The sequence below is a fragment of the Schistocerca gregaria genome, chromosome 10, assembly GCF_023897955.1.
Source record: "Schistocerca gregaria isolate iqSchGreg1 chromosome 10, iqSchGreg1.2, whole genome shotgun sequence".
Lineage (NCBI taxonomy): Eukaryota > Metazoa > Arthropoda > Insecta > Orthoptera > Acrididae > Schistocerca > Schistocerca gregaria.
Window position 1 is genome coordinate 78,949,892 of NC_064929.1, and position 23,180 is coordinate 78,973,071.

The 23,180-nt window shown below is 44.7% G+C and overlaps 1 protein-coding gene across 1 annotated transcript in view; it reads right to left on the reverse strand.

Moving 5' to 3' along the window:
• LOC126293389 (solute carrier family 46 member 3-like) overlaps positions 1-23,180 on the reverse strand; it is a 479,007-nt gene that overhangs the window by 346,235 nt on the left and 109,592 nt on the right. The window contains exon 2 of the mRNA XM_049986599.1: positions 17,932-18,215. Coding sequence (XP_049842556.1) covers positions 17,932-18,215 — 284 coding nt within the window. The remainder of the gene's footprint in view (positions 1-17,931; positions 18,216-23,180) is intronic.

The following is a 23,180-nucleotide window of genomic DNA, read 5'->3' on the forward strand; positions in this document are numbered from 1 at the left end:
GTGTCACTCCGATACTTGAGAAAGACGCCATATTTTGTTTGGGGTAATGTGTGTACTTGTAAGAAATGGCACTATGGGACTCAACTGCTGTGGTCATAAGTCCCCTAGAACTTAGAACTACTTAAACTTAACTAACCCAAGGACATCACACACATCCATGCCCGAGGCAGGATTCGAACCTGCGACCGTAGCAGGCGCACGCTTCCGGACTGCGCGCCTAGAACCGTGAGACCACCGCGGCCGGCTACTTGTAATAAATTTTGTTTACATTCATTTCTTTGCAGACGATGCCTAGAAACTACGTAAGAACTACAAATAGAGGCTAGAGAAGTAAAGAATGGCTCCAGTCTCCAATGGTGCACGTATAACTGGTGGTATGAACTTCCGTCTAGATTCTCAAGGGTGTGGAATTCTGTATCGGAAATTTGTAACGACCCTGCTGCAAAACGATAAATATCAACGATATAACAATCATTAACTGCAACTTTTATTTTTTAGTGCTCCTCAATAAAATATACCCTCAACTCGGTGATGGTACCAAATTTATTTTGCTATTTTACCTTGATCTTTTCGGTGACATGGCTAGTGGTCAAAGTTACAAAACGAAAAATACTACTGGACGTAAAAAAAATGGCTCTGAGCACTATAGGACTTAACTTCTGAGGTCATCAGTCCCCTAGGACTTAGAACTACTTAAACCTAAATAACCTAAGGGCATCACACACATCCACGGCCGCGGCAGGATTGGAACCTGCGACCGTAGCGGCCGCGTGGTACCAGACTGTAGCGCCTAGAACCGCTCGGCTACTACGGCCGGCACTAGACGTAAAAATTATTATTTTGTCATATACCTACATAGGTTTACAGTTTGAAGAAACCTTGTTCGAGATTTGTGATTAATCTCTTTCTGACGATATGAAAATTTATCTTCTTCGTATCATGTAGGAGGAAAAAGAAATTGACATTTTGCCCCGACGCACTGTGTAGTCTGTGAAATTTCAGCTCCTTTTTTTTTTTTTTTTTTTTTTTTAAGAAAAACTACTTTCTCACGTATCCCGATGCTTATGACGTCATACCTGCTGAAGTGTGTGTTCAGTAACATAACTTTGTAGGAATAATCAGTGACGTATGTGGAAATAGTCTGCAAAACGTGCTCCAATTGCGCAGAAGCGCCAAAGAAACTGGTATAGGCATGGGTATGCGATACAGAGATGTGTAAACAGGCAGAATACGGCGCTGAGGTCGGCAGCGCATATACAGGGTGGTCCATTGATGGTGACCGCCATCTATCACAAAGCGAAAAAAGTGGTCCAACTAAAACATTGATATTTCTTTACGTACTGCACGAATATGTAATAAAAATGAGGGCTCCTATTTTTAAAAAAATGCAGTTGATATGTGTTTGACCTATGGCAGCGCCATCTAGCGGGCCAACCATGGCGCCATCTGGTTTCACCCTTCAACCTAAGCGGGTTTTGTTCTTTGTAGTTTTTTCGTTTGATGGTTATTCCGTGAGATATTTGGCCCGGTCACTATCAATGGACTACACTGTATATATATATTTGCGTTTTCTGGCGGACACACGTACAGATCGTCTGCTCTTAAAATTCCGCCATCTCTCTCCCCACATCCGCTGCTGCTGGCGGCTCATCTCCAACAGCGCAACGCTACGCGCTGTTCACATCCAACTGCCCAACACTACAATAGAAAATATTTCAACAATGCCAACCATCCACAGACCGAACACAGCACAGCCAAGAGCGCTACGTGGCGTTACCAACATCATATTAACCTAGATAGTCTTGATGTTTTTTTAATTGATTTATATCTTATCTACATTCATTCACAAGGTTGTAAGGAAGAAAGTAAAAACAATTTTGAGTATTTATTTTTATTTAGTATTTCCAAAAATGGGCGTCCTTCCAGAAGGACGTCAGGACAATAAGGGAACATGTTTTTAATGTATATGACGTTAACTTGTTTTGGTTTTTATACTTTCAAATAAACATAAATAAATTTGAATTATGGGCTAAAACAGATAATACATTCAAAAAACAAAGAAAATAACTTATAAACGTATTTTAAGCGCTAGTATGATAAGACAAAAAGCAACAAACATGAAGTGGTTCGTCACATTTTACGCACATAGTAGTTGCTTTTTTTGTGGTAACTTCAACATTTCAGCTGCTTCTTCAGTTTTGTTATCTCGTCCGTTGGTAATTTAGCAACATAATGTTCTCTCCCGTCAAATCTAGAATTAAGTTTTGCCTCCTTACTAGGATGTCCTCTGCTGGTAGTTAGTCTTTTGTTACTTTCAGCCGGCCGTAGTGGCCGTGCGGTTCTAGGCGCTTCAGTCTGGAACCGAGGACAACCACAGTCCCAGGTTCGAATCCTGCCTCGGGCATGGATGTGTGTGATCTCCTTACGTTAGTTAGGTTTAATTACTTCTAAGTTCTAGGTGACTGATGACCACAGAAATTAAGTCACGTAGTGCTCAGAGCCATTTGAACCATTTTGTTACTTTCGAAATTGGAGTGACAATTCGACGAAGAAACGTCAGATGATCTGTGGGTTCTTCGTTGTGCTGGTAAAGATCCTAGGCATTTTGCTCTGCAATATCTATAAAATGTGCAATGATCGGGAAATACCACTTCTTCCTCTCTTATAGAGCATCTGCATATGGATACATTTTGGACAGCTCGATCCATGCCTCCTGTATGAGTATTGTAGAACTGTAATAAGTTAGTTGAGGCATGCAAATCCATTTCTTTTGTTCCCTGGAAACGGTTCTAGGCTCTACAATCTGGAATGGAGGGACCGCTACGGTCGCAGGTTCGAATCCTAGGACGGGCATGGATGTGTGTGATGTCCTTACGTTAGTTAGGTTTAAGTAGTTCTAAGTTCTAGGGGACTGATGACCTCAGCAGTTAAATTCCATAGTGCTCAGAGCCATTTGAACGACTTTTTTGGCCAAAAGTTCCATCAGTGTACATCGGTTTCTCTGAATACAAAATGACAACATATTACCCTGACGTCATTCTGGAAGGACGGTTGAAATCATTATTGAATAACAACTGACGAAAACTATCAATCGTAATATGAACCCATAAACAATATAGGTCAATTCTTTAAGATATTATATGACAAGTTTCAGAATTATTGACGCAGTATGAAAGAAAATATACATACCCATCGATGACAAGGGCAGTCAGTTCGTCCATGGTAAAATTGGCCCTATTTTCAAGACACACTCACCATGAACGACAGCGTCAAACTGGTTGTCGTACGCGCAACTGACTCTGCCTACGTCATATAAAAATATGTCAGTCTGCTGCAACAATGCGTTATACGCAAAAATAAATAATTTCAACAGTGAGTGACGTCATCCTTCCAGAAGGACGTTAGGGTTATCTGGGTTAATTTTGCATCACTAGCTCAGCAATTCTGCTTCCTCGTGAGGTCACTTTTTATCTAACAGAGAGCGCACACTAGCAACAAGCTCTTCACAGTGAATGCCGCACGAAATTATACAAAATTTGACGTGACAATGACAGCAACGTGACTGCATGGACCATGCTTACAAAGGGCACTCATTGTCTAGAGTTTCTCCGCTTATTGGCTGCAACGGCTTGAAACCTCGTGTTTCGAGAACTGATGAACAGACGAATGATTCAGCAGGAAGGCGTGATCCGAAGTTTCTACTTGGCGTCGCAAGCTTCGTTATTATCTGCTAGACAACATATAATACTCTTTCAGCGCACAATAAAATAGTGCACAAATGCAGCAAAATTATATTATACAAAATTTGGTAGAAAATCCGAAGGAATTCTGGTCGTATCTAAAGTACACAAGCGGCAAGACGCAGTTAGTACCTTCGCTGCGCAGTGCCGATGGTAGTGTTATCGACGACTGTGCCGCTAAAGCGGAGTTATTGAACGCAGTTTTCCGAAATTCCTTCACCAGGGAAGACGAATGGAACATTCCAGAATTTGAAAGACGAACAGCTGCTAGCACGCGTTTCTTAGAAATAGATACCTTAGGGGTTGCGAAGCAACTCGAATCGCTTGATACGGGCAAGTCTTCAGGTCTAGATTGTATACCTAGTAGGTTCCTTTCAGATTACGCTGATACAATAGCTCCCTACTTAGCCATCATATACAACCGCTCGCTCACCGATAGATCTGTACCTACAAATTGGAAAATTGCGAAGGTCGCACCAGTGTTTAAGAAGGGTAGTTGGAGTAATCCATCGAACTACAGACCTATATCATTGATGTCGCTTTGCAGTAGAGTTTTAGAGAATATACTGTATTCAAACATTATGAATCACCTCGAAGGGAACGATCTATTGATACGTAATCAGCATGGTTTCAGAAAACATCGTTCTTGTGCAACGCACGAAGTAATGGCCGCTATCGACAGGAGATCTCAGGTTGATTCGGTATTTCTAGATTTACGGAAAGCAAATGACACCGTTCCTCACGAGCGACTTCTAATCAAGTTGCGGGCCTACGGGATATCGTCTCAGTTGTGCGACTGGATTCGTGATTTCCTGTCAGGAAGGTCGCAGTTCGTAGTAATAGACGGCAAATCATCGAGTAAAACTGAAGTGATATCAGGTGTTCCCCAGGGAAGCGTCCTGGGACCTCTGCCGTTCCTGATCTGTATAAATGACCTGGGTGACAATCTGAGCAGTTCTCTTAGGTTGTTCGCAGATGATGCTGAAATTTACTGTCCAGTAAGGTCATCCGAAGACCAGTATCAGTTGCAAAGCGATTTAGAAAAAGATTGCTGTATGGTGAGGCAGGTGGCAGTTGACGCTAAATAACGAAAAGTGAGAGGTGATCCACACGAGTGGAATTCGATTACTCGATAAATAGTACAATTCTCAAGGCTGTCAATTCAACTAAGTACCTGGGTGTTAAAATTACGAACAACTTCAGTTGGAAGGACCACATAGATAATATTGTCGGGAAGGCGAGCCAAAGGTTGCGTTTCATTGGCAGGACACTTAGAAGATGCAAAAAGTCCACTAAAGAGACAGCTTACACTACACTCGTTCGTCCTCTGTTAGAATATTGCTGCGCGGTGTGGGATCCTTACCAGGTGGGATTGACGGTGGACATCGAAAGGGTGCAAAAAAAAGGGCAGCTCGTTTTGTATTATCGTGTTATAGGGGAGAGAGTGTGGCAGATATGATACACGAGTTGGAATGGAAGTCATTACAGCATAGACGTTTTTCGTCGCGGCGAGACCTTTTTACGAAATTTCAGTCACCAACTTTCTCTTCCGAATGCGAAAATATTTTGTTGAGCCCCTACATGGATAGGAATGATCATCAAAATAAAAAAGAGAAATCAGAGCTCGAACAGAAAGGTTTAGGTGTTCGTTTTTCCCGCTCGCTGTTCGGGAATGGAATGGTAGGGAGATAGAATGATTGTGGGTCGATGAACCCTCTGCCAAGCACTTAAATGTGAATTGGAGAGTAATCATGTTGATGTAGATACGTTATGCTGATCCGAAAATAGAGATGCACTGAGTCGAGAGAGAAGAACGTAAGAGCCAGTCTTTCGAAATTGAGCTCACAACTTGGAGATACGCAGCAGCTTATTCTCGCAACGAGAAGAGATAGAGATAGGCCGTTTTGACACCACCTGATTACCGCGAGGACAGACGTTAAAAAAAAAAAAATCGCATGTTTGGAGATACGTTCCCCTGACTCTCACACGACGATAAAAAAACCTAACCAGCCTACTTACAGTTCCAGAGGTCACTGACGTATGTCTGAATGTGTAACACTGTGCGTTGGTAGTGTTTGTATTTCGGGCTGGACGGTTCCTGCAGTGTGGGTAGCCGCGCGCTCCCGTGCTGCGTCCGCCAGCCTCGGACACGGGCGCGACACGCGAGCGGTGTCCCGTCACGGTCTGCAGCGCCGTGTGGGAGGCGGGGGCGGCGGGGGCGGCTGGGGCGGCGGGGGCGGCGGGGGCGGCGGGGGCGGCGGGGGCGGCGGGGGCGGCGGGGGCGGCGGGGGCGGCGGGGGCGGCGGAGGACCTCAATCTGCGACGGCCCGGTGCGCGCGTGGCGGATGTTGCCGACAGCGCCGGCCGCCTCTGCCTCAACCTCACCCCCTCAACCTCAACCACCACGGGCTCCTATGTTTACCGAACAACAGTACCGCCCAGAGCGTAGCACCGGTACTTTCTCGTCGGCGTTGAGGTTCAAAATGGTTCAAACGGCTCTGAGCACTATGGGACTTAACATCTGACGTCATTAGTCTCCTAGAACTTAGAACTACTTAAACCTAACTAACACACACATACATGCCCGAGGCAGGATTAGAACCTGCGACCGTGGCGGTCTCGCGGTTCCAGACTGCAGCGCCTAGAACCGCACGGCCACTCTGGCCGGCTCGGCGTTGAGGTCTTCGGCTCAAAGGCTGGGGCGACGCAGCTATCCACCCTACACTGACTGGCCTTCACATTAGAGTCACTGCCCGCTCCGCGACGGAAAGCACGCAGTTGACGCGATGAGCGCAGTGCTCTGAGGTGACAAAAGTTGTCGGACAGCGAAAGCACATACACAGCTCTTTAAAGCCAGTACCGACTTTACACTGCTTTTTATTTGCAGTGTTACATTTACAGTCCGCAGCTCGTGGTCGTGCGATAGCGTTCTCGCTTCCCGCGCCTGCGTTCCCGGGTTCGATTCCCGAAGGCGTCAGCGATTTTCTCTCCCTCGTGATGAGTGGGTGTTGTGTGCTGTCTTTAGGTTAGTTAGGTTTAAGTAGTTGTAAGTTCTAGGGGACAGATGACCTCAGCAGTTAAGTCCCATAGTGCTCACAGCCTTAACTGCTCTGAAAAATATCATTTTCCCTGCTTGCAGTCTGCTCAAGTCCCTTTTCGTCGTTGTCTATGTTTCTCCACCATAGGTGACATTGTCTAAGGCTCAATATTTATGGTAAAAGGCCACTGCTTTCTTTTATCACTGAGTATACCATCTTGTCTGAATTCAGTGCCTAACATGGCATACTCAGTGATAAAAGAAAGCAGTAGGTTTCTACCAGAAATATTCATCCTTAGACAATGTGTCTAATACTGTATCTTAAATACGACAGTATGACACCTTGCGCACTGAATTCAGCCAAGATGGTACACTCAGTGACAAAATAGCAGTAGCCTTTTACCAGAAATACTGACCCTTAGACAATGTGTCTAATAGTGTATTTTAAATACAACAGTATGCCATCTTGATAATGGCACTTTGAAACCGAATTCATGATCGTGTAAATGTAACACCGCAAATAAAAAACAGTTAATGGCGGTGCTGACTTTAAAGAAATATATAACGACCGTGGTTCCAAATTATGAAAAACTTATTAAAAATGATTACATACACTACTGGCCATTAAAATTTCTACACCAAGAAGAAATGCAGATGATAAACGGCTATTTTGACGAGCCAGTTGCTCGGCCACCATTGACCAGACGTTTTCAATTGGTGAGAGATCTGGAGAATGTGCTTGCCACAGCAGCAGTCGAACATTTACTGTATCCAGAAAGGCCCGTACAGGATCTGCAACATGCGGTAATGCATTTTCCGCTGAAATGTAGGGCCCCGCAGGGATCGAATGAAGGGTGGAGCCACGGGTCGTAACACATCTGGAATGTGTCGTCAATGCGAAAAACAGGTGACCGAGACGTGTAACCAATGGCACCCAATACCATCACGCTTGCTGATACGCCAGTATGGCGATACCAAATACACGCTTACAATGTGCGTTCGCCCCGATGTCGCCAAACACGGATCCGAACATCATGACACTGTAAACAGAGTATGGATTCATCTGAAAAAATGACTTTCGCCATTCGTGCACCCAGGTTCGTCGTTGACTACCCCATCGCAGGCGCTCCTGTCTCTGATGCAGCGTCAAGCGTAACGGCAGCCACGGTCTCCGAGCTGATAGTCCATGCTGCTGCAAACGTCGCCGAACTGTCCGTGTAGATGGTTGTTGTCTTGCAAACGTCCTCATTTGTTGACTCAGGGATCGAGACGTGGCTGCACGATCCGTTACAGCCATGCGGATAAGATGCCTGTCATCTCGACTGCTAGTGATACGAGGCCGTTGGGATCCAGCACGGAGTTAAGTATTACCCTCCTGAACTCACGGATTACATATTCTGCTAACAGTCATTGGATCTCGACCAACCAGCTTTGTCACTATAGAATAAACCGCAATCGCGCTAGGCTACAATCCGACCTTTATCAAAGTCGTAAACGTGATGGTACGTATTTCTCCTCCTTACACAAGGCATCACAACGTTTCACCAGGCGACGCCTGTCAATTGCTGTTTGTGCATGAGAAATCGGTTGAAAACTTTCCTCATGTCAGCACTTTGTAGGTGTCGCCACCGGCGCCAACCATGTGTGAATGCTTTGAAAAGCTAATCATTTACATATCACAGCGTCTTCTTCCTGTGGGTTAAATTTCGAGTCTGTAGTACGTCATCTTCGTGGTGTAGCAATTTTAATGGCCAATAGTGTATGTAAATGGAAGTCTCTTATTACACCAGTAAATCGTATCTGTGCAGCTTGTAGTATACATGTCAGTTAACGATTATTGCAGCCTAGTCATTAAAAATCATTTCAATAAAGACATGTTGCCGCTCAATAGCACATCGTCTGACGTGACAGTCTTCGCCATTCCACTTTTGCAACAGCTTCGTTAAAAAGAAGCCTGCTGCTTCATCTTTGGAACGGCGTCCAACTTCAGCATGGCAAACAGTGGTTCCAAATGGTTCACTAAAAGGCTTTGAGAGGGCAACCCATGTACTATCAAACGAAGTTCATTTATCCTACATGTTTAAATGTTTTTAACACTTCCTAATCGAAGACAGCTGTTAAAGAAGCTAAGTTTAATCTGTGTTTATTTTCCTTTCTTGAAATGTGCTTTTAACTAAGAAATTTTACATTGTTATTCGACCTATAACCCATTGGTTAGTATTGACATCATTCCGTCAGAAGTGGGCGAAGCCTCCATTATACAGGGTGTTACAAAAAGGTACGGCCAAACTTTCAGGAAACATCCCTACACACAAATAAGGAAAAGATGTTATGTGGACATGTGTCTGGAAACGCTTAATTTCCATGTTAGAGCTCATTTTACTTTCGTCAGTGTGTACTGTACTTCCTCGATTCACCGCCAGTTGGCCCAATTGAAGGAATGTAATGTTGACTTCGGTGCTTGTGTTGACATGCGACTCATTGCTCTACAGTACTAGCATCAAACTCATTGGTAATTCCTAGTTTTATAGCTATAACTTTGTGCATTTTCTTTAATATATGTAGCCTTCTAATTAAAGTTTTTGTATACGACTGAAGATGACGACAGTGGTGGTCCAAACCGGTCCCCGTAATAAATAAATTGTGAACAAGAGGGTTTTTGATAGTAAATATTAGTAACACTTTGATCACTGTTTACTCCCACAATGCATTCAAAAGTAATCACATTTAAGTGCTTGGCAGAGGGTTCATCGAACAATCTTTCCAATAATTGTCTATTATTCCAGTCTCGTACAGCGCACGAAAAAAAAAACGAATATCTGTACCTGGCGGTGCGAGCTACGATTTCCCTTGTTTCATTATGCTGATAGTTTCTGCCTTTGTAGGTCGGCGTCAACAAAATACACTCCTGGAAATGGAAAAAAGAACACATTGACACCGGTGTGTCAGACCCACCATACTTGCTCCGGACACTGCGAGAGGGCTGTACAAGCAATGATCACACGCACGGCACAGCGGACACACCAGGAACCGCGGTGTTGGCCGTCGAATGGCGCTAGCTGCGCAGCATTTATGTACCGCCGCCGTCAGTGTCAGCCAGTTTGCCGTGGCATACGGAGCTCCATCGCAGTCTTTAACACTGCTAGCATGCCGCGACAGCGTGGACGTGAACCGTATGTGCAGTTGACGGACTTTGAGCGAGGGCGTATAGTGGGCAAGCGGGAGGCCGGGTGGACGTACCGCCGAATTGCTCAACACGTGGGGCGTGAGGTCTCCACCGGCGGAAGGTGCACGTGCCCGTCGACCTGGGACCGGACCGCAGCGACGCACGGATGCACGCCAAGACCGTAAGATCCTACGCAGTGCCGTAGGGGACCGCACCGCCACTTCCCAGCAAATTAGGGACACTGTTGCTCCTGGGGTATCGGCGAGGACCATTCGCCATGAAGCTGGGCTACGGTCCCGCACACCGTTAGACCGTCTTCCGCTCACGCCCCAACATCGTGCAGCCCGCCTCCAGTGGTCGCGACGGGCGTGAATGGAGGGACGAATGGAGACGTGTCGTCTTCAGCGATGAGAGTCGCTTCTGCCTTGGTGCCAATGATGGTCTTATGCGTGTTTGGCGCCGTGCAGGTGAGCGCCACAATCAGGACTGCATACGACCGAGGCACACAGGGCCGACACCCGGCATCATAGTGTGGGGAGCGATCTCCTACACTGGCCGTACACCTCTGGTGATCGTCGAGGGGACACTGAATAGTGCACGGTACATCCAAACCGTCATCGAACCCATCGTTCTACCATTCCTAGACCGGCAAGGGAACTTGCTGTTCCAACAGGACAATGCACGTCCGCATGTATCCCGTGCCACCCAACGTGCTCTAGAAGGTGTAAGTCAACTACCCTGGCCAGCAAGATCTCCGGATCTGTCCCCCATTGAGCATGTTTGGGACTGGATGAAGCGTCGTCTCACGCGGTCTGCACGTCCAGCACGAACGCTGGTCCAACTGAGGCGCCAGGTGGAAATGGCATGGCAAGCCGTTCCACAGGACTACATCCAGCATCTCTACGATCGTCTCCATGGGAGAATAGCAGCGTGCATTGCTGCGAAAGGTGGATATACACTGTACTAGTGCCGACATTGTGCATGCTCTGTTGCCTGTGTCTATGTGCCTGTGGTTCTGTCAGTGTAATCATGTGATGTATCTGACCCCAGGAATGTGTCAATAAAGTTTCCCCTTCCTGGGACAATGAATTCACGGTGTTCGTATTTCAATTTCCAGGAGTGTATTTTAGCATCCGGAGGAGAAATCTGGTGATTGAATTTTGGTCAGAAGATAGCGTCGCAGCGAGGAACACCTTTGTCTTAATGCTATCCACTCCAAATCCTGTATCATTTCAGTGAAATTCTCTCCCCTACTTCTCAATGATATGGGGTGTTCACAAAGTCTCTCCCCAGTGACATACGATTGTTAGCCGCGCGTGATGTATGGCGCAGTGAATACACCAAAATGAAACTCAGTGAAATACAAGTTATTAATTTACTAAATACTCATTTTTACTTACAAATTTTGACATGAAATGTTGAAAGTGTCCCCCCTGTTGTTGGATACACAATTCAATTCGTATAATCATGTTTCTAAACACAAGCTGTAACATTTCTTCTGTAACAGAAGCAGTGAAAGTGGATATTGCAGTTTTCAATTCATTGATCGATTTTGGGCGGTTTTTATAGAGACTTGCTTTCGCTGCATTCCAAAAGAAACAGTCAGGTGGTGTTAGATCAGGCGATCGTGGACGCCAAAGTCCCTGTGAAATTATGCGATCCTGAAAAGCATCAGCAAGCAGTGACACTGAAACGCGAGCTGTATGCGCGGTTGCAAATAACCGTCAGTGTTTCACACAACTTCTCCTATGAATTGATACAAAATACCGCTGCAGTATCGTCGTTCGTTTATTGTTTGGTTGAAAAATATGGGACCCACAACCCGATGTCTAGAAATTGCAATCCAAACTCCTATTTTCACGGAATGAAGTGGCTCCTCATGAACACACAATGCTTTCGCAGTACTCCACATACCAGTATTTTACGAGTTCATGTACCTGGATAAATGAAACCACGCCTCATCAGTCAAAAACGTTTCATTAAGAATATCCCTTCCATTTTGTTAAACGTAATTTTTGAACCATTGACAATGTCTCTTGCCATGATCAGTATTTTTCAGTTCTTGCACGTCTCTTTCTTTGTACGGAAAGAGTTCTAATTCTTTCCTTATAGCTGGGTGGGCCGTTCCGATACTAATACCGACTTCCTGGGCCAGTTTTCTTGCTGACTTGTTCGGACTCGTGGACATTTTATCGGATACATCGAGTAGTTTATCCTCAGACAAAACGCTAGGACGACTACTTCTCGGAGCATCTGTCACTGAACCCGCATTTCGAAATTTGTTAACCATTTCTCGCATAGTATCGCGATGTGGGTGTGTTGTCTCCGGGAAAAGTGAATTAAATGTTTGGCGAACTGAAACTGTGTATTTACCGCCAGCTTTGAACACTTGTTCGACTGAACACACACGTTATTGAATGGTTAGCTTTTATCAGGGACAAAAGCGAAACAAAGGAACTAAGACGTTCACGTCAGCACGTAACTACACACGCCAACGATACTAGGTGAGACAAATGAAACAGTGGAATGTTGGGAGAGTCCACTTGAAGGGAACTAACCCAGGCAGGCGAACAATCATACGGCACTGCGGAGGGGTTTTTTGAACACCCCATACAAAACGTGCTGCCCTTCTATATTTTGTTTATTTTTGTAGTACTGTCGTTTTACGTTGAGGACGCATGCTCTGTTTATTTGTAGTTATATCTGCAATTTTCAAGCTGGTAGGTTAGTTTCGTTATCGCTGTCGTGCTGTTAATCATAGCTACTCCTCTGTCTATTTGCACCAAACAAGAGCAATGATCAGTGATCCACGTTTAGCGGTCGGAAAGCGTATCAGGGGCCGAAATTTGTCGAATACTATGCATCTTCCAGGTAGCTTTTCGTCGAAATACGCCCTAACACGATTTTGGTAGCGGGCTGGGGGACCACTCTCCTGTCTCCACACAAGTCTCGGACGGCAGGTAAAATGGATGTCTGAAGCTTCTGAAGGTACACCTCACCGGTAACTGGTCCGGTGGAAGATGGATAGGTCGTAGAGGTGCTGTGGAGTATCCACCATGTCCCACAGACATAACTCCTCTGTACGTTTACCTGTGGGGTTAAAGGACGTCGCTTATCGACGCACATTGGATGGACTTCGAGGATCCATCACACATTCATGTGCCAATATCCAACTGAACACGTTGCAGCCAGTAGTTCGTGCTAGAGATGGGCAAAACTGTTCTTTTCAGAGATTGGATCAGAACTGTTCACTCCCTGAAATGAACTAACTCTTTTTCATGACTCACCACCCATTCACAATAGAAAATGGAAGGCAAATTCCTATTTAAACTTGGTTTATTCCAGTACTATACCTGTATTTTGATCTTACTTGATCCTGTTTTGAAGTAACACAGACAATGAGTAAGAATTTTGTATTGTTTATTGAAATTTCCATGATATGACATACTTTTTGATTATTGATGTATTTTGCACTATCGTGGTTTTTTGGGTGATGGGAAAATGTTGTAACTTGAGATTTACATTAACAATATATTTGGCTATAATGTATTAAAATTCCATTAACCTCGTACACAAGTCTCGGATGGCAGCCTTATATTTTTAAAGTGAACGTTTCCTTCTGAAAACGCCTAAAATCGCAAAATTCGTACCAGAATAAGAAAAAAAATTTGACTGTAAGACTAAATTGCTGCATATAGCCTTACGCAGAATAAAACAAGGAAAATATTCGTGTATCACATTTTGCGATACGTTTATCGGTTCGCTCGTAATTTAAGCGTAAATTCGAATGTCCATAATAAAAATCCTATAGTAAGAGGAGTCGTCAGGATCCTAATCTGATCAGTTTAAACAAATAAAAACAAAATAAAAACAAACGATGTATACATAACATAATTATGTAATATACATAACGGTATTGCTACGAAGAACAATATCTAGTAGAGACGAACTCCGATAAAGAGGCGCTGAGTCAAGCAGGTTGAGCCGCGAACTCTGTTACTGCGTGAGCTGAGACCGCAGAGACCAGAGGTGGCAAAAAATAACGTAACTCATACAAATAACCGGTTACTGAAAAGTAACGGTTACTGCGATAACCGTTCCTCTGATACAGGCAGTTATTTCAATAACTGTCTAACGTCAACAGTGCCTCGCGCCATCTGTTGACCGAAAATCGTACTACGCTTTCCCGTCAACTTATCGGAAATCTGGCTAGGAACTGGGGAGAGGGTAGACCATTTGGAAGGCGTTCTATAGGCCATGGAAATAACTGTGAGACTACGCGCCATCTGTTGATAAGACTGTGTACTATATCATGCGCCTTCGTTGCTTTTAGCACAAACAATTAAATAAAGATAATGTCCGAGCGGTGGCTGATAGGAGCTGCAGTACAGGCATTAACAAGTACGTCGTTCCCTTAAGCCACCGCCCCATATGTCAATTTAGCTTGGACGGGCTGTGTAAGAGAGGTACCATTAGGAATTCGAGCGACTATGGAAATAACTGTGAGAGATCCGTATTTTCCTCTGGCAGTTATCGTTATTGGCTCACAGTTCTCGCTCTCTGGCAGTTATCGGGCTACAGGCAACCTGGAAGGTGGTAACGGAATAACAGTGTACCTGTGTTCCTGATACAGTGACTCCAGTGATATTTCAGAGACGATAGTTACTGGAGCGAACAAATATTTAAGTACTTCTTCGGAAATAGCCGCTGGCCATCGCGAATGACAAATAACATGTCAGAAAGTATAACATAACACATTTGAATATAATAATTATTATCGTCATCATTTGTCAGGAGATTGTCCAAATATGTGAATATATCACAGTAACTGCTAATATTTACAGAACTGATACAATGTCAGAATAAAACACAGTTACGCACTTTTAATAAATTTATCATACACAGAATACCCGATCTTGACTGTTGCAACCAAGTGCTGTCAAAACTGAAATATAGCAGAATTTTTACCTAAGCTGCTATATCAGTATCTGTTACGATATTCATCTACAGACTAAAAGGAGGCGTCAATGGAAGCGTCTGATTCCACCCGTCTGCTTCGACGTAATGGTGTTGTGTGTGAATGTCATTACGGCACGGTGTTTATGAGTTGGTTTTGTGTGTGTGTGTGTGTGTGTGTGTGTGTGTGTGTGTGTGTGTGTGTGTGACGGAGGGAGGGACTGCCGATCTAGTTTGCAGTACCGGAATTTGCTGGTGGTAATTAATTTTTTTTTCTAGCTGTGATGTTTTGTGTATTTATGGAGTATTGAATGTGATTTAATTTATGTAGAGATGATTGATTTGTGGACTTTTGGGATTGTGGTTTTATTATTCGCAGTTGTAGGTGTTGGTTTTTTGGCATCAGTAGCTGTTGTGGACCTATATAGGTCACCGGAAATGTCCGATTCCCATACTCATAGTCGTATGTGTTGATGTTTTAGTATCGTCATTTGAGGTTGACCTATGTAGGTCAAGGGAAATGTCCGATTCCAATTTTCGTACTTTTAGTTGTGGGTATTGGTGTTTTGGTATGGGCACCTATGGTTGACCTATATTGTTCAAGGGAAGTGTCCGGTTACTTGCTGGCAGTTTATTAAAAATGCATGTTCCTGAACATTGGACGCCTTTTGGACCAAGATAAGTGATTTTAGGTCTTTATATAGATTGCTGCTCCCATTTCTAGTACTGATTTTACGTATTGAGCTATTGGTTGGAAATACTTGTAACAAGTTTCATTAAGGAATAAATATACTAGGAAGCAGTAGTTACAGTACAAAGTTCCTTGAACAGGTTCCTACATGATGTTCTTGAATTTATACCACAAACGATTTTTATTACACGCTTTTACATGCGAAAAACTTTTGCTACGTTTGATAAGTTAACACAGAATATGCTCCCTTATGAAATAATAGAGTGAAAAAATGTGGTATGCCCTTCCCAACTGAATTTATTATCGAGTTGTAGTCCCAGAAATGTAACATTGTCAACCTTTTCGATATGCATGTCTTCATATGTTATAAACATGCTGTAGCTGGAGAAATCGAGCAGTTTCCAAATCTGACACAAAACTTGGATTAGCGTACTCACACTTTCCCCAATGGGACTAGCTTTTACAGCACAGGAGTAAACGAATCTGTCACATTACGTATATTTTTCGTTGTATTACAAGGCTTTACACTTTATTCTATTATGTGAGCAGCACAAGAATTTAACTTCGAATTTAACCTACAGTACTCAGTTTACATATTACTTCACACTTAAAAACGCACGTTGTTAACATTTTACTTAAACAATGCTGTGGAGAAGTTCCGCGTACTTTATGTCGCAGCTGCGAAGATAATATTTCTAATAGCGACCGATAACCTACAGACATATAATATGAAACACTAATAATCGTTGTAACATCAACTAAAATGTACCCGGAGTTAATAAGTTGAGGTTATGACACGATTCATACGACATTTCTGCCATTTCACACTACTCGCAGTTATACTGATAACTAAACTGACGGAGTCCAACTATGTCGTTATTTAACTGTAGTCCCTCGGAGTATTAGGTATTCGCTAGCGAAAAATAACTTGGCAGTTGTAACCGTTAACGATAACGGTTATCAAAGAATAACTGGAACTGTGATAACGGTTACTCCAGAATAACCGTTTGGCCCACCTCTAGCAGAGACCAGAGTGACACCTGAACTGCTTTGCTCGACGCTCTGGATAGAGTCGAGAACGGTGGGGTGAGAGTTGAGCGGCCGAGTTCCGAGGGTGGGGGGAGCGGTGAACGGCCACCAGTCACCCGCTCCGAGACAAATCGTCCGTTCTGTCGCGAGCAGGTTGTTGCCAGGAGTTCTTATGTTCTCCGCTAGGAGGCTCTGTCCTATTGCTCGCATCAACTGCCCAGAGAGCAGGATGTGCGACTGAAGCGATCGCCGACGGAGTACGATGCTAAGTTAATCTGCGCCAGACCCTGCACGTAGGAGAGGAAGCACAGAGACGGCACGGAATATGTGAAACACAAAATCCAATGGGGCACTGCACAATGCAGGCAGCCAGGGCAGAGGCCCGCGCTGGCTGTGTTGTGTGGCGTGGAGTGTGCTCTGACCAACAGAGCCCCCCCCCCCCCCTCTCTCTCTCTCTCTCTCTCTCTCTCTCTCTGCTGTGTTCACTCCTTTGAAAGATTCAACTCTATGAGTCAGTTCAGGAGCGGATCCCTCATCGCTAGTCCGTGCTGCAGTTCGGCGGCATCGTTTGTGTGTGGATGTTAATGGTGACCATTTCGAACACCTACAGTGAAATATTTAAGTTGTACTTTAAGCTACACTTTCACCAAAAACGAGCCCACGGCTCGTGGTTTTGCGGTAGTGTTCTCGCTTCCCGCACGTGGGGTCCCAGGTTGGATTCCCGGCGGGGTCAGCGATTTTCTCTCCCTCGAGATGACTGGGTGTTGTGTGTCTTTCATCATCATTTCGTCCTCAGTCACTCACAAGTCGCTGTAGTGGCGTTAAAGAACTTGTGGGGCGGCCGAACCGCCCTGCGACGGGTCTCCCAGCCACGAATGCCATACACTCATTATTACCAAGAATGAGACAACTCCGTCAATTGGTTTGCAACTTATGGGCTTTTAAACAGTGGATACATGTTTTTGGACCCCTCTGTGTATATGGTTATACTTCTCAGCGTCACAAAGTCATGTAGTCGCTCTATTTTTTATGTAGGATGACTGTACTTGTACTGGGCAAAAAATTCCACTTTTTAGTGAAACAGGGAGGCTGGAGACTGGAGAATTGAGTCTCTGAGTGTATAGAGATGGCGGGTTTTCAGGTGACGTCATAGGACCCGGTGGCGAGATGTGTCCGATTGCTTATACTGTATATATAACGAGAGTGGTCCTAACCCACTTCTCTTGGGCATTGCACACGATTTCCTTACGAACTGCACTGGTACGTGTGTGAGCTACCACAGAGAGTCGTGTAGATTGGCGGAGCGGCCTACCTGAAGATGGCCATGAAGGCGGTGACCCAGCCGCCGGTGAGGGCGGGCGGCAGCGCCTCGGCGAGCGCGGCGGCCTCGACGGGCCACGACCGACAGTAGACGCACAGCATGAGCAGCAGCGCGCCCGTCAGCTCGCCGAACACCGGCGTCAGCATCAGCGGCTTCCGCCGGCCGTGCCGGTCCGACCACGCGCCCAGGAACAGCAGCGCCGCCGCGGGCAGCGACGCCTGCAGCACGGCGCGCCACGCCAGCACCGCCGTCACCAGCTGCTGCACCGCCGCCTCCTGCACAGCGCCGGGGCAGCGCGGGTCAGTTGCCAGTACGGTGGCCGCAAGTCCGTAGCAGAACTTACAACACACACTTACAGAACGGTCCAGAGGGCACACACGTCACTGAATTACCTTGCTCTGGCACTGTCAGCTAATGCACTGCCGCCTCCTACACCATACCACAGGCCACGGGTCAGTACTACCACAATAAACATACAGCAATGTTTGCAGCACACATATGAAATGGTCCCTAGGGGTGCAGACCAGTGCCCATCCAAGGCATTGTACTGCATCTACATCGATATTTCGCAAGCCACCGTGTGGTGTGTGGCGGAGGGTACCCTGTACCACTTGCCATCTCTTATCCTGTTCCTATCGGAAACCGAACAAGGGATAAGCTACTTGCTATATGCCTCCATATCAGCCCTAATTTTTCATATCTTATTTTGAGTAGGAATTAAAATCCATGGAGAAGAAATAAAAACTTTGAGGTTCGCTGATGACATTGTAATTCTGTCAGACACAGCAAAGGACCTGGAAGAGCAGGTGGCCGGAATGGACAGTGTCTTGAAAGGAGAATATTAGATGAACACCAAGAAAAGCAAAATGAAGATAAAAGAATGTAGTCGAATTAAGTTGGGTGATGTTCATGGAATTACATTAGGAAATGAGACACTAAATCAGTAATGGAGTTTTGATATTTGGGGGCAAAATAACTGATGATGCTCGATGTAGAGAGGATATAAAATGTAGACTGGCAATGGCAATGTAGACTGAAGAAGAGAAATTTATTAACATCGAATATTGATTTAAATGTTAGGAAGTCGTTTCTCAAAGTATTTGTATGGAGTGTAGCCATATATGGAAGTGAAATATGGACGATAAATAGTTTAGACAAAAAGAGAATAGAAGCTTTCGAAATGTGGTGCTACGGAAAAATGCTGAAGGTTAGATGGGTAGATCACATAACTAATGAGGACGTATTGAATAGAACTGCGGAGAAGAGATGTTTCTGGCACAACTTGACAAGAAGAAGGGATCGGTTGGTAGGACAGATTCTGAGGCATCAAGGGATCACAAATTTAGCATTGGAGGGCAGTGTGGAGGGTAAAAATCGTAGAGGGAGACAAAGAGATGAATACAGTAAGCAGATTCAGAAGGACGTAGGTTGCAGTAGGTACTGGGAGATGAAGAAGCTTTCACAGGATAGAGTAGCGTCGAGAGCTGCATCAAACCAGTCTCTGGACTGAAGACCACAACAACAACAATATCTCTGTGGTCCTTATATGCATTACATGTTGGCAGCTGTAGAGTAGTTTGGAAATCAGCTTAAAATGCCAGTTCTCTAAATTTTCTTGACTGTGTCAAACAGGACACTGGTAACATCGGATCTGAAACTTTTTAGGTTTGATCTTCATACTCTCACCCATTAACTTACATTTTCTCACATTTATGGCTAGTTTTCATTCACCACACTAGCTGGAAATTTTGTCTCAGTAGTCTTTTATCTTCCTAGAGTAGCTGAACTTCGACATCGTACTGTAAAACACAGCATCATCAGCCAACAACAGCAGATTGCTGCCAACCCTGTCTGACGGATATTTATGTATATAGACAACAACAGCAGTCCTAATACACTTCCCTGCGGCTCTCCAGACGATACAACTGTCTCCAATGAACACCTGCCGTCGAGGACAACATACTGGGTTCTATTATTTAAGAAGTCTCTGGGCCAGTCACATGTCTGCTATTTCATTCCATATTCTCATACCTTCATTAACAGTCTGCAATGAGCCACCATGTCAAATGATTTCCATAAATCCAGAAATATGGCATGTGCCATTTCCCCTTCATTCATAGTTGTCAGTATATCAGGTGAGAAAAGGGCAAGCTTAGTTTTGCATAAGCGTAGCTTTCAAAAACCATATTGATGAGCTTCTCAGTCTCATGTTTACTATATTCGAACTGAGATTCCATCACTGTTGCAGTTAGCTATTGTACTGCCACCTCCTGAGTAGCACAGGGTACAGATTACAGACGGTACTACTGGTATAAGTCAAGAGCAATGTTTGTCAAAATTCGACACACAGAAAGAATGTTTCCATGTGTTTGCTACTATGTGAAAATTCGTGTCACTATACCAAGTTATTATAGCACTGTGACAGTCAGCTATTGCACTGCCAACTGTATGTACCATAAGGCCCACGTCACAGACCAACACTGCTGGTGTAAATCTAGTACAATATCCGCAAATGCAACACACACAAAGAATGGTCGACTGGGTCTGTTACAGTGGACATTCATCCTATTAGACTGCATGATTCCAGTCCTGCAGCATCCAATTACTTTACTACTTCAGGACACAGGTCACAACCAACACTACCACTCCAAATGTAGAGCAATGTTTGTGATAACGAAACACTCAGAAGAAAAATGGCCCATATCAGTCCAACCCAGTGGCCATTCATGTCACTGTACCATGTTATTCTAGCACTATGACAACCAGCTGTTACGCTGCCACATCCCACATACCACAGACCACATATCACGAGCGAACACTAATGGTACACACAAAAACAACAGCCCTATGGCTTCAACTCAGTAGACATTCGTGGCATTGTACCGCGCTGTGGCAACCAACTATTATACTGTCACAGGTCACATATCAATACTGTGTAGAAATATGCAGCAATATTTGTAAAAATGTAACCCACAGAAAGAATGGTCACTGTGGTACGTGCTCTGTAGGCAGTCATGTCATTAATTCGAAATATATTAACTGACTGCATCTATCTTGGCATCAGCTGTATTGGATATATATACAGGGTGTTACAAAAAGGTACGGCCAAACTTTCACGAAACATTCCTCACACACAAAGAAAGAAAATATGTTATGTGGACATGTGTCCGAAAACGCTTACTTTCCATGTTAGAGCTCATTTTATTACTTCTCTTCAAGTCACATTAATCGTGGAATGGAAACACACAGCAACAGAAGGTACCAGCGTGTCTGCAAACACTTTGTTTCAGGAAATGTTCAAAATGTCCTCCGTTAGCGAGGTTACGTGCATCCACCCTCCGGCGCATGGAATCCCTGATGCGCTGATGCAGCCCTGGAGAATGGCTTATTGTATCACAGCCGTCCACAATACGAACACGAAGAGTCTCTACATTTGGTACCGGGGTTGCGTAGACAAGAGCTTTCAAATGCCCCCGTAAATGAAAGTCACGAGGGTTGAGGTCAGGAGAGCGTGGAGGCCATGGAATTAGTCCGCCTCTACAAATCCATCGGTCACCGAATCTGTCGTTGAGAAGCGTACGAACACTTCGACTGAAATTTGCAGAACCTCCACCGTACGTGAACCACATGCTGTGTCGTACTTGTAAAGGCACATGTTCTAGCAGCACAGGTAGAGTATCCCGTATGAAATCATGATAACGTGTTCATTGAGCGTAGGTGGAAGAACATGGGGCCCAATCGAGACATCACCAACAATGTGTGTCCAAGCGTCCACACAAAATCTGTGTCGATGACTTGATTGCACAACTGTGTGCGGATTCTCGTCAGCCCACACATGTTGATTGTGAAAATTTACAATTTCACCGCGTTGGAATGAAGCCTCATCCGTAAAGAGAATATTTGCACTTAAATGAGGATTGACACAATGTTGGATGAACCATTCGCAGAAGTGTAACCCGTGGAAGCCAATCAGCTGCTGATAGTGCCTGCACACGCTGTACATGGTACGGAAACAACTGGTTCTCCCGTAGCACTCTCCATACAGTGACGTGGTCAACGTTACCTTGTACAGCAGCAACTTCTCTCACGCTGACATTAGGGTTATCGTCAACTGCACGAAGAATTGCCTCGTCCATTGCAGGTGTCCTCGGCGTTCTAGGTCTCCCCCAGTAGCGAGTCGTAGGCTGGAATGTTCCGTGCTCCCTAAGACGCAGATCAATTGCTTCGAACGTCTTCCTGTCGGGACACCTTCGTTCTGGAAATCTCTCTCGATACAAACGTACCGCGCCAGGGCTATTGTCCCGTGCTAATCCATACATCAAATGGGCATCTGCCAATTCCGCATTTGTAAACATTGCACTGACTGCAAAACCACGTTCGTGATGAACACTAAGCTGTTGATGCTACGTACTGATGTGCTCGATGCTAGTACTGTAGAGCAATGAGTCGCATGTCAACACAAGCACCGAAGTCAAGGTTACCTTCCTTAAATTGGGCCAACTGGCGGTGAATCGAGGAAGTACAGTACATCCTGACGAAACTAAAATGAGCTCTAACATGGAAATTAAGCGTTTCCGGACACATGTCCACATAACATCTTTTCTTTATTTTTGTGTGAGGAATGTTTCCTGAAAGTTTGGCCGTACCTTTTTGTAACACCCTGTGTACCACCTATTAGTGAGACATGGAAATTTGTGGTGCACTGGGACTCATACCTGGATTTTCCACTTGTCGTAAGAAGTCATCTCAGTCACTTTGGCTATCTATTCATGCTGCCAAGACTGACCCAAACTGTTATATCACAGTCTATATCCCTATACCACAGTCCTTTACATACATCACAGGTGGCACTAAGTCAGAAAATTTATTTGGAATAAATTTAGGATTGTTGTCAATCGTCATTAGTATCTGCTCATCCAGACAGGGAATTAAATAGTCATGTCATTGGACCATGCCATTATAACACTGTGACAACCAGGTACTGTGCCGTCAACTCATGTGTACCACAGGGCACAGGTCATGGACTAGAACTACTGATACAGTACTAGATCAACATTCGTAGAAAAGAAAAGGAAAGAATAGTTCCTATGAGTCCATCTAGATGGACATTCATGGCATTGTACCATTCCTTCTAGAACTGTGACAACCAGCTATGGTGCGCCACATGGCACATGCCACGGAGAAACTTTACTGGAACCAATCTAGAGAAACGTTTACAGAAATGCAACACACAGGAAAAA